Source organism: Phaeoacremonium minimum, assembly GCF_000392275.1.
Source record: "Phaeoacremonium minimum UCRPA7 unplaced genomic scaffold PA7_03_scaffold_408, whole genome shotgun sequence".
Taxonomy (NCBI): domain Eukaryota; kingdom Fungi; phylum Ascomycota; class Sordariomycetes; order Togniniales; family Togniniaceae; genus Phaeoacremonium; species Phaeoacremonium minimum.
Genome location: NW_006921310.1, coordinates 255091 through 267272, shown reverse-complemented (window position 1 = coordinate 267272; position 12182 = coordinate 255091). Strand labels below are relative to the sequence as shown.

General features: G+C 48.3%; 1 protein-coding gene across 1 annotated transcript; it reads right to left on the bottom strand.

The window, feature by feature from the left end:
• Nucleotides 1–861: 861 nt before the first annotated feature.
• UCRPA7_5253 (hypothetical protein) lies at nt 862–3303 on the bottom strand (the record flags this gene model as incomplete). The annotated part of the gene is made up of 5 exons (XM_007917800.1): nt 862–877; nt 934–1159; nt 1230–1420; nt 1472–2364; nt 2884–3303. 5 exons carry the CDS (start codon nt 3301–3303, stop codon nt 862–864), a joined length of 1746 nt encoding a protein of 581 aa, XP_007915991.1.
• Between the last annotated feature and the right edge of the window lie 8879 nt (nt 3304–12182).

Sequence of the window (12182 nt, the reverse complement as noted above, 5' to 3'; positions counted from 1 at the left end):
TCGGTATCGGCGACGTCGACTGCATGGCCGACGAGTGAACATAACGCCCGTTTGTGGACGGTTCTCTCTGTGGTGACGCTGTGTTGCGCGCTGATAAAACTCCTTGTGTAGACTCAATTGTTTCGCGAATTGTGGTTGGCGTTGGCCCACGAGATCCCATTCTTGACACATCTGCTGAAACTCCGTGAGGTACGGGTGACATCGAGTTGGTGGTTATATAAGTCTGCATAGGGTTCTGGTGCCTGCCAAGCGAGGTCTCTGCTGGTGGCGACCTCATTGGGATTGACTCTGGGTGTACCGGCCGCGCAGCCTGTTCTACCCCGTTGGGACGAGTTCTAGGTATATTGATCATGTCTTGAGAAGCACGTGAATTGGCATCATCAAGTCTTGTAGGCTCCATGGATCCTCGTGAAAGATTGGTGTTTGGCGATTGGGATTGTTTTATGGGGTTCATTGGGCTGTCTAGATGATGAGTAGTATTAATGTGCAGAGCCCTTGCTGCAAATTGCTGAGCAGTCGAGTTCCCAGCGGGGCCCTGACTTGACGGCGTCGTGATCACAGGTGATCCTGTCGTAGTTGGCGACACCTCCGTCGAATTGAGAGGAGTAGGGATGGACAATGGTCGGGGAATGCTCTCGGATGGCTTGCTAGACTTCAAGATATACTGAGGTGGGGGTAATGCGTTCTGGGAGGCTACTGTAGCGCCCTTATCCTGCATCGAGCGATCTTTCGAAAGCCAATTGCCAGTAGTCTGACCGCTGGTAGCAGCCTTGACACTTGCACCGGACGTATTATCAACATCCTGTTGTTCCGGTGCCTTGGCTATCTGAGAAATCGTTTCCCTTGAAATTCTACGACTAGTTAATACTGAGGGTAGCTTTGGAATCGAGCCTAGCTCAAGCAAGGCATAAAAAGGGTTTGGGGATAACAAACCTGTCATTTCCCAGATCCATGTCAACATCCACAGTTTCGTCGGGACGACTCTGACCGGCCACAGACTTCTCGGTACTGCCATCCGCGCGGACATTTCCGATATCAATCATTTCCTGGTCCAATTTACCATCAGAAGCATCGGTAGATCTAGGCACCTCGGCAGGTGATACCGTGGACTCGGTAGTGCCATTTTCGTTGCCAGCAACCGGACTAGCCCCTCCAGAGTCTAGAAGAGGACTGATCAGTACTTGTGACACACCAGATATCTAATCAAAAAAATCAAAAAGCCCACTTACTCGATGGTGATGGTGACTCGGTAGGGTTCCTGATGGAACCACGCTTTACCCAGTCATCGTAGTTAGTACACTGATCGTCTTGAATTCTAGCCCAATAATCGCGTGCTTGGAAGTATTCTGGGTAGGCTTCTGGATTCGGATCCTCGAAATCGAACCTGCTGAGATGTCTCGCTGCAATCCAACCGACCAAGCTATGGGGAGGGTTAGCTACTTTCGGTCTCAAGAAATGATCTCGCACTGACAACTGTTTGTCAAAATACATGACAGGGAACTCCCGCTTTGTGACCAATGGGCCACCATCCTCGTACCCTTTGGCCCACCCACTAATGACTTTCGTGTCCGGCGTTGGTCGCGTCACGACATAGCACTTGGGGACGGTTTTTCGGAGAGAGGTTCCAAGAAGTGTACCCTGAAGTCCCGCGGCTTTGAGATCCCCAAGTGGCAACACAATGACGGGATATCTAGTCTTATCTTTCGGCCAATATCCCAGGTAGAGATTGCCGTATTTCGCGTCCGTGATGCCCTTGAACTGCTTCTCTGACGTCGGCCCTCCATCAACCGATTCCGACCATTTGCCCTTACTCGTAGGGGTTTCTTGATGGGAATTAGGAGAATCAGTGATGTCAATTCCACGAGCCATCTTCTCGGCTTTTGTCAGCCTATTGGCGTTAAATGGTTCGTATCCTTTCCTGATAGCTTCAGTGAAGCGGGCGTTGTTCTTATCTGCAAGCTCGCGGGTGCAGTCGTAGACAAGATATCCAAGCTTCTCGATGGCGAGCTCATGTGTTTTCGGGAGCTTATGGTGCTGAGAGCTTGAAAGATGTTTCGCTGCACCAGCAAGTGGATTGCTGCCGAAGTGGACGTGATGCTCTTCGCACTTGAGGATGTAGAATTTCCCACTGCCTTCTATATACTCTAAGATCTGGTGTTTATGTTCAGCTTGGCCGTCTTGATAGACCTCAGCAAACGAAACGGTACGCTGGGCAGCTGCCGATCGAGAAGAACGACGCTGAGGCGAATTCGGCATCTGTCTCTCGGCGGAAGCGGTGGTTTCCTCATCTCTTGATTGCTCTACTCGGGCTCGTTTTACTGTATCTGCCGGACCGGAAGTGAATGTCTCGCCCTTGCGCTTGGACTAGGGTTTGGTCAGTGCTCCCACTCATCTGAATTGATTGCGATGAAAACTTACTGCTCCATGGCCGGGGGATTCTATCACTCTGTTAGGGTCAACAGATGGTGCGCGCCAAAAGGGAGCCACAGAAGCCGCTGTACTATTGGTTTGGGGCTCAGAAGTAATCGATATCGCGAGATTCGATTGAGCTGTTCCGGGTGTTGGTGACACTGACTGATCTGCTGGTCCTGTGGATTGTGACTGGGATGCCTCAACGATATTCCTGCCATCTACAGATTCGCGTATCGAGCCACCATTAAGAGACGAGTCAGCTGTAGCTGGGGCTGGGCTGCTAGTCTTGCTGGTATGCCCATTCAGCGTACTCTGCAGCTGCGAAGCCTTTGTGAGTGGCTGCGGAGATGGTCTATTTTGACCAGTCTGCCGTTCATCAGTTGGAAATCTCTTAAAAACGAACGAGACTGAGTCCATTCAGATAGAAGCAAGTAAGCATGATTAGATGCTTGGAAGAGAAGAACAACTTACAAGTGTCAACTGCTTCTCTTTCTTATGAGAACTGGGGGGAAAGTGGTGCTTGTCGAAGAGCTCGACAATTTGCTTCTTCTTTGCCTCGCTCCGCTGTCGTCTCCGTGCCTCGAACTCGACCTTTGTCTTCTCTAGTTGTAGATGTTGCTGTACTTGCCTAGAGACAGATGTGGCCATTTCCTGCCGCATCTTCTCCAAGCATTGCTGCATGTACGCGTTGAGGTTCGCGATTAGTCCATCCGCATCGGCACGGATCTGGTTCTCGATGGCTGTGATTGTTGTTTGGAGGGTGACATCTTCAGCAGCTTGCAGAGCGCCATACTGCTTATTCATGACATCGAGCTCCAATGTCCAGTCTTGAAAATCAGACTCTATCTCCATCATTTCGTCGGCAACGACGGGCTGCCCAATCGGGGCCATTGTGGCTGAGCTGAACGTGTGGAAGATGGAACGTGAATTCTCACAAGGTCATGGGATGCGCAGTTTGCTATATCTAGTCAAAGACCGAGCTGAAGAGAGATGAAATACGCAAACAGTCCTGCAATGTCATAGGGGGCATCGATGTCCAATGTCCGCCAGGAACAAAAACCAAGCAGCTCGACTTCTATCTGTGGCTGCCCAGCATCGACGGTGATTTCAATAAATAGGAAAAGACCTCCTTGTTGTGTGCAGATAGGATTGTCTTTTTGTGAGGATGTTGATGCAATCCCAAGTATGTCAGAAGTAGGGTTTGTCGAACAACCTATGTGACAAAAGGTTAGGTATGATGATCTATCTACTTAGGAAGGTGCGGTGGATGCCAGTGGTGCGTAAGAGTGATTAAAGAGATTGTAGGGATCGCGTGATTGAGGGAAAGAGCGCGTTGAGAGAGAAGCCACGATGCACACAAAGTGGATCACGTAATAACAACATCAACAACGAACCAAGCTGACAATGCGACACATGCCTAGCAAACGTCCATGGATACCTCAGGTATAGAAAAGGCAGATAGTCAAGCACTCTCCTTGAAATCAACTCGCCGAAAAGATCCTTCTGTCCAATAAATGATCGGGTGGCGGTGCAGCAGATATGTCTTGGTCGTCCACAAACGGATTGCTAAGACTTCAACCCAAACGATGATGTGATAGTGCCCAGCCCCTCGGCACCGAGGCAATAGGATGGCAGTCGGCGAATATCAAGCTCAGTTGCGCCTACCACTGGATAGGATTCGCCATCTGGGCTGTGATTTATTGTCACTGCGCAGATGTATGCCTCGCTAAATTTGTCTGGAGGGAGGAATAGGAAGACGCATGTGTAGTGCTGTGCTGCCACGATCGGCGTGACAAGCGTCGCGAGGAAACTGTGTATTCGAGGCGTTTTATGGATAAAAGAAACTCACACTGAGGCAATAATAGTGGTTGTCGTCGTCTTGTCGACTCGTGCAGCTTCGGACGCTATATGAAAAGCCTTAGGAGACCGCGGTAGTGGATGATGTGGAATTACACGCGCACCTCGCGCAATCCAAGACGGTGACCGTGTTGAAGGAAAAGAAAGCAAACGACCAGCGGTGGAGTCGCAGACGTCGTGATGATGTGTCCGGAAAAGTCGGTTGGGGACCACTTTTAGTTGGTTGAAAGAGAGGGCGTGTGAGTGAGGAATTGAATGAGTATCCAGAGGCCTTGGCTACGGCTAGGAAAGATTAAAAGTGTGTATGTGGCAGACTAGAGCAAATGAGGACTGTATTTCCAATCGACACGTACAAGCAATAAAGTCTTGACTGCGCCTTGGCGTGTCTGTGTAGTGCGGCCTCAGGCATAAACGAACGAAGAGTGAAACGCATAGGTAGATCAAGTCAAATGTCATGTAGTCGAGTAATAAGAGATAGAAACGTGTGGAACCAGACGAGACGGTGTGCAATCTTAATCTATGCGCCCAGATTTACCAAAGGCGTAATGTAATGATTACATACGGCAAGCCAGCTATGAATGTTAGGGAACTAAGCTAAAGTATAAATGTTGGTGTGTGCGCGGCGTATGGGCGCGCGTATGTGTCTGCATACCTATAATATTACAATGTGCTGTATGTAGAATAGTGTAGTAATATGACTAGGACCCTGACGCCGCTTCATGTACAGTACAATTGTACGCAGCAAAGCACCAGGTATGGTTATACGCCCGCACATGCGTGCAATGTACTATACGTGTGCAGGAAGGTCAGCTTAATCAACTAACTAATTACGTTAGATATGGTATGGATGGCGTTCCTTTCCGTCCAGGTATGTAAGTCATCGAACAAAGGAGCAACATTGCATGGCGAGTTATGACTGCGGCTGCGGTTTGCGAATTGATTCATCCCTCTTTCCCGAATCCGAAAGTGTGTGGCTCTAGTTTAGCGAAGCAATCTTTTTTTTTTTCCTCTTTCAAAAATTTGTATCTAGGCCAAGTCACACGTATTGCGGTGTATGCAGCCGGGGGGCTTGTGCTAACGAGAAAATGGTGTAATATGCCGCAAGTGTCGCCTATTGCTGTTCAGTGTTGGCTGCTAGCGTCGATTAACATCAGAAGCTATTTGACCAGGGTGGGCTTCATTTCGGTCGATGACCCGCTCACGCCGACTTCCGCCAGGAAAGTGAGGTAGGGAAGCTCACAAAAAAAGGTGTTTATTCATTACGGTTTCATTGCGAGCATGCCAGGCCCATACCATACCTGGCGGCGCCTACCATTCCCACACCACACACAACCCTGCTACCCCGTGCGCCGTGCCCTACCTGACTTATCTGACGACTGGCACGATTTCTGGCCTAGTCGTATCAATAGCTGACTAGAAAGATACCTAGCCGGTACAATCATAGATAGATAGGTACAATGTTGTCCCTTCGTGTGCGCGTATCGTTGTACGTAACTGAAAATGCCCCGAGATACGAGTCACTTGATGGCTGTTCAAGAGTAAGTATACGCAAAGTGACGGAACGTCGGCTTTTTCTCTTTTGTCGCTTTGTCTCACCAAAAGCTTATGCATACAAATTTCGAAACGTAGGTCGCTTAGCATGAAGATCGCTGACAACATCTTGTGCGACTCTACGTTACTTTAGTCATATCTCAGCCTGTTACATAGCCCGCCGCTCTTAATTCTTTGTTTCATGTTTCTAGCCCCTATTGCCACTCGTTAGTTCTGGGGGGTGGACAGTGCATACCGATGTGGAATCTCAAAGTAGAAGCACTATTACTGAGTATTGTATTCACACTGCCACCCCACACGATTAAGGTTTTTATTCAATTGCCCAGGCTTAGCAGCGCCACGCCTAGTACGCTCCTTTATCTCTGTCACGAGTGTCTGGAAAAGATAGGTCGTAATCGCGAAACCGAATGGTCCAATTATGCTCTTGGGAGGCGTCAATACCATGCATTGTGGCTGGCCAGCGCGAAGCCTGAGAAAATACGCATAGGCTTTCGTCAAAACCAATACTGCATCAGCCAATCATCACTTGAGGCAATCCAGGTTATTACAGGGTTCTAAAATAGGCGGCACAATCGGATCATCAAGAGGTCCAATCCCTATCGACCACGAATACACGAAATACTAACCCACTTGCTCGATCCTCTACAGTGCCGCCTTCATTGGTTTCTATCTGTCACAGCCGACAGTCGACATGATCAGCCGATTAACATCACACAGCCCACGCATAGAATGCATGCAAGGCGCCAAACGTAGTAGCTCAACATAAATCGGGCGAAAGACTCAAGAATTTCCAGATGTTGGGCACTTGTTCACGTCTCAACGGCATCGCAGTAAAGTGCCTCGGTCTTTGAGTCAGGAGCCGCCAAAGTGGAGTAAATGGCAATGTGATCTTACTATGTTGACCTGATAATCATAGTGTGATGGATAATAGTCAGATTAGCTCGGCCTTATTTTCTGCCGATCACAGCTGGCGTTTATCTTCTGAAAGAACTTGAGATTGCACATGGCATCGTATTACGTGAATGAAGAACTAATCATGGCTGATCACTGTTAGGGCGTGCATATTCTACTTATCATTGTCATGAAACAATTGTTTGCATCCATGCCAAACTCGAAGCACGACATGCAAGCCGACAAGCATGTTACAGTTCAAATGAGGCAAGCACATGGATAGAATACAGAAGAGGTGAGTCAATTTAGCGAGTACTGAATGGTTCCTGCCAGAGCAGGAGACGAGATGCAACGGTCAGACCAACTATAACTCTAGCGGGCAAAGCCTGAAGTAATTATCTCCTCTATTTGGGTCTTAGGAATTTCCAACGCTAGTCACTGGATATGCGCAAAAGGTTAGAGAACACGACGTAAGCTGTAAATTGAATGAATTGATTACATCGTTGTATAATATTTCAGTGAACCAAAAACGATCTATCCTATCCTACTTTGGCCTTCTCGCACTCAATTATCTTGTCTCAGGACGCTGGAATATACACCTTGACCAGCTCGACCTGGACGAAGGCCTTGACGTTCTTCGGTACTGTGATTGACAGTTGTAGCTTACGTTTACCTAGGCATCTCTGGTCAGTCTTTAAATGGCCCCTAGCGTCGTTGGCCACGAGTCCAGCACAATGACCCTCACCTCGAGATATCATCTGCAACAACCTGCTCTTCCAGCGGGAGAACCGGACCCGGTAGCCTGCCCGGTTTTGCTCCAGCTGTCTGAGCCTCTGGGTGATTTCCTGAATTCTTCCCTCGGCTCGTGAAGCTGGGCATTCCCAGTCCAGGAGGACCCGCTTGCAAATGTCGTGATGTTCACAGTAAGTCTCGGATTGAATGTCCTCAATTTCTTGCTGTGCGCGAAGGGAATCGAGCAAAGACTCGAAGTTAAGGCGGCCATAACAGCACATCATTGTACGGCGGGCAATGAATAGCTCCGAGTTGGGTACAAACTCACCTTTCCCTTTACCGATCGACTCAAATTGAGCGTCCAACACGGGCACCGAAGGCCAGCGGTTTCGAGTGATCGCATTGATGTCGGTATGGCTTTGTGCAAGGTTCCTCGCGCTGCTCGCTTGCTCGTACTTGTGATACAGCGTGGGCTCTGGGCAGATGCCGTTCCCGATACGGCAACGAATCCATGTAACAGAGACCCGACAGCACTTGTGGTAGGAGCATCGCAGCCAAGGCCGAATGCAGGCATCAGGCTTGTTGCAAGAGCAACTCCGTGGCTCGGCATACGGATCGACATATGCTTCATCAGGATTCTCGCCAACCACGATTGTGCGTACATCACACACCGTGCTGTGGGAGTAGATTTTTTGACACATTTTGGTGTTTAGTTGAGTGCGGTGGGCTTATGCAGTGGCTCAGTGTCAAAATGATATCGAAGATGATGGGCGACTTCAGTTTCGGATTATTTGCATTCTATCGATGTATTATATACACGTAGGCGAACAATGGGTTCAGAGAGATTTCTTTCATATCTGATTAGGAAGACAAGGCAACAATGGCCATTGCTTGTCTACGATACAAAGGAGGTGCGATGCAGAGCGACCATTGTGCGGTATCTGGGTCTGTCTCTAAGACGCACGGACAAAGAACCAAAAGGCTCAGCCTCACGGCTCGACTGAAGTTTCAATCCTGACAATCCCCTTTGACACAACAGCCTTCCAGATGCTCTGCGGTCGAGGATTACGATTGTGTTCAGGGCCAAACGCGACCATAGCCTTGGACATTCGTTTACTCTACATTTGGTTGGTCACGCGACTCAGCAGTGTTGTTTGGCACTAATCGCTGACGCTAATGCATCTGGCGTGTTAGCACATCCGTCATTGAATCCAAGTCGGCGAAAATGCCGAAATCCAGAGAAGAATTTTCCACTGCAGATTTTCGAGAAATGTGTTTGAAGTTGCTACAATAGTATATATGAATATCAGTATATACGTCGAAGTTATGATAGTTCCAAACCATAAGATACGAATTGTGCGTGCGTTGGAACCATGTCTTGAAGTTCTCGATTACGCAACAGTCACAAGCCGATTCCGTCATCTACTAACGGCGGTCAAGAGACTATCCCCGCAGGCCAGTTCCCACTTTTGGTTTACGGCGATGCAATCGGTGCAGTGATAGAGGATTTCCGAGTCGATATCGGAGAGCCGATTGATCCGCTTGCTTTGCGAACTTGCCACAACTTCAATCCAGACAAAATTCTTTTACTTCAAATAAGACAAGGATGCTGCTTCAAGGGAAAGACACAAATAAAACATCGTTGTGCATCCCTTATAACATTGTAATCACAAACGTACCCTGCTCCCCGGTTTAGATACTATGCCGCCGGCCATCGGTAGATACCTCTATCATGAGTCCGGACTCTCCGCCGTCTACTCCGCGGGTAAAGATGCTTGGCTCATAATCTTATCGAGAAGTAGCCGCATGTTCGCATATGGTGCAATATCGCTCATCCTCGCGCTTTTCTTCGATGAGCTACACGTTTCGGAATCTCGTATCGGGTTGTTCATGACATTGACACTCGTTGGCGACCTTTTGCTCTCACTGCTCCTCACTCTTGTTGCTGACAGGGTTGGCCGCCGTCGTACCTTATTTTTCGGCTCAGTGTTGATGGCATTGTCTGGCACTATCTTTTCCATCTTCGAAAATTACTGGATCCTACTACTGGCGGCAATAATAGGCGTCATCAGTGCAACTGGAGGCGATATTGGCCCATTCCGGGCCATTGAGGAGTCAACGCTGTCTGAGCTAACGACTCCCACCACTCGTGCCGATGTCCTCGCATGGTATGTTACAACAGCAAGCTTAGGGTCGTCTCTCGGAACGATAGTATGCGGTCACTTTGTCGATTGGATGCGTGCCAAGGACGGTTGGCAGCTCATCGATGCATATCATGCATGCTTCTGGATATATATCGTTATGGGTGTTTTGGGAATGTTATCTAGTGTCTTGCTGACCAAAAAATGTGAGCTCGGCGGCAAGACTTCAATAGGTCAAACGACCGAGGCGGACGAGCCGTTCTTGGATGAGTCGTCGTCAGACACGGCTGTCGAAGAAAGTCAAGAAGAGCCCAAACCAAAACAGGGACGGTTTGCGCAAATATCACGAGAAACACGATCCGTGATGTTCGCGCTTTGGTTTCTCCTTATGATCGACTCATTGGCGGACGGTATGGTCGGATTATCGTTGACGACATTCTACATGGACCAGAAGTTTCATCCATCCAAATCCAGCCTGGGGACTATCTTGTCGGCGGCGCATTTTCTCTCCTCTTGCTCATCAATATTTGCCGGACCTTTATCACGACATATCGGACTCATTAAGACGATGGTGTTCACTCATGTGCCTTCCTCAACTGCTGTTTTACTCTTTCCGCTCCCACAAAGTATGGCACTTACGTTCACTCTTCTACTCATCCGCGTGGGTCTCAATAACATGGACCAAGCCCCTCGTACGGCTCTGATCGCTGCGGTTGTAAAACCTGAAGAGCGAACTGCTGTCATGGGAATCACTTCCATGTTGCGAACACTAGCATCGATATGTGGCCCAACCGTGACTGGCTTCCTTGCGGATAACGATAAGTTCTGGATTGCTTTTGTTGCAGCTGGATCTTTGAGGCTTGCATATGACCTTGGTCTCTTCGTCATGTTTGTAAATTTCAAGGTGAATAAGGATGAAAACGTCGACACGGAGAGTAATGGATACTCGCTTGTCGAGCAAAGGAGACCCGATGATGAGGAGGAGGCTGCTAAAGAATGATGCAATTGGGAAGAACAATATGTATTGGGATCGAAGTCTACATATACCCATGCTTTCAAATGGAGTCAGTGGTAATTAACAAATAGTCATACGCCTTCATTGAGTGAATGAAAAATGCAGCCTCGAATTAGTGTGGGCCATGTCAATGTTGATCATTGCTTCTACTAGCATGCCATCCCAGCTACGGTTATCGAATTGTTACTACCCGCCAATATAAATGCACCGCAACGGACAAGTTACAGGACCTTCGAGGAAAGTCCTGTGGCATTTTTCAGAGAACCCCGTAAGTGCCAGTCGTTTACGAAGCCTGACGCATATATGATCAAACATGCTCCCGTCGTTGATACCAGCCAGATAATCCGAGTCAATGATGAAGATCTCCCAAGGCTACGAATAGAGATGTCTGAAAGTGAAGGCCAGCTCGCGTCTCGTCGGAGTTTTGCGCAGACTGGCTCGCTGGTTGAGGGGAAATTCAGCTATAGCTCATGCGTGATCACAAATCAGCGAATCGTATCATGTCTTAGGCGTTGCACATGAAGATTATGGAATATAAGAGGAGCCTACCATCTGTTCGGGAAGAATAAAGGTGGAAGTAAACATGATCAGGGAAGTTCAATAAGATAGATCGAAGCCTGCGCGAGAGTTTAGCTGAAGTTCCAAGGAGCCACCATTGACGGAATATCAGAGTGTCTCGACACAAATCGTACACAAGACCTGGCTGTTTGCTGATATTCACTGCAGACAATAGGAAGATGAGTATGTTCACCATCTTGAATCATGTGATGCTATTGCTGTAGGTTTCCATCCCGCATTCATACCAGCAGTCAAGCGAGCATGCCAATTCTGAATTGTGTGTACTGCCACGAATATGGCTGAGGAACGTAAAACTCACGCCTTCATCCAATGGCTGAACAGTCCATAGCAATTCGATATGAAGAATCTACCGTCTTCCTTTTTTTTCGGCAAGTCGCATATGATTTCCGAAGGGGCGAGAGTTTCCGAAGGTGTGTATTCTGCACTGGACTTTTTGTTCGTAAAAGCATGCGCACCTGTTGGCTCCGAGTCCCTTACGAAACTGCAGAATGTCGTCATGATACTGTATTTCAACGAAATAAGCCATGATGGTGATACCTATCTTTCGATGTGAGGAATATGTCTTCGAAAGTCATTCTGGACGATGAAGCCGGACATAGACTGGACCCCATCTTGTTAACGAATGCCGACATGAGAAACAGCTCAGCAATTTCAACTTGAGCCTACCGACGGCAAAACGGGATCGTGAAGTGCTGAGGTTACATTGAACCTCGTCTCGAAAATAAGAGGACAATCGAGTCCAGAGTGCCTTTGAACCGGACTTGTAAGCCATCATTCGTTCGGGTATCACGGCATAAAGACTAGTCTCCTGGGCGATTTCAGAATAGCAATGAGACTCATTGGCGAGAAGCATCATCGGTGAATCAACAAGCCGATGTTGTGGGTTGTGCACTTTGAGGACCTGCATTTGATACAATAGGTGTGCCACCAGGGCAGGCCAGATGGCCGTTTGCTATTGAATGCATGCAACGATCTGCCTGTTGCTGAATAGGGGCACGGCAAGG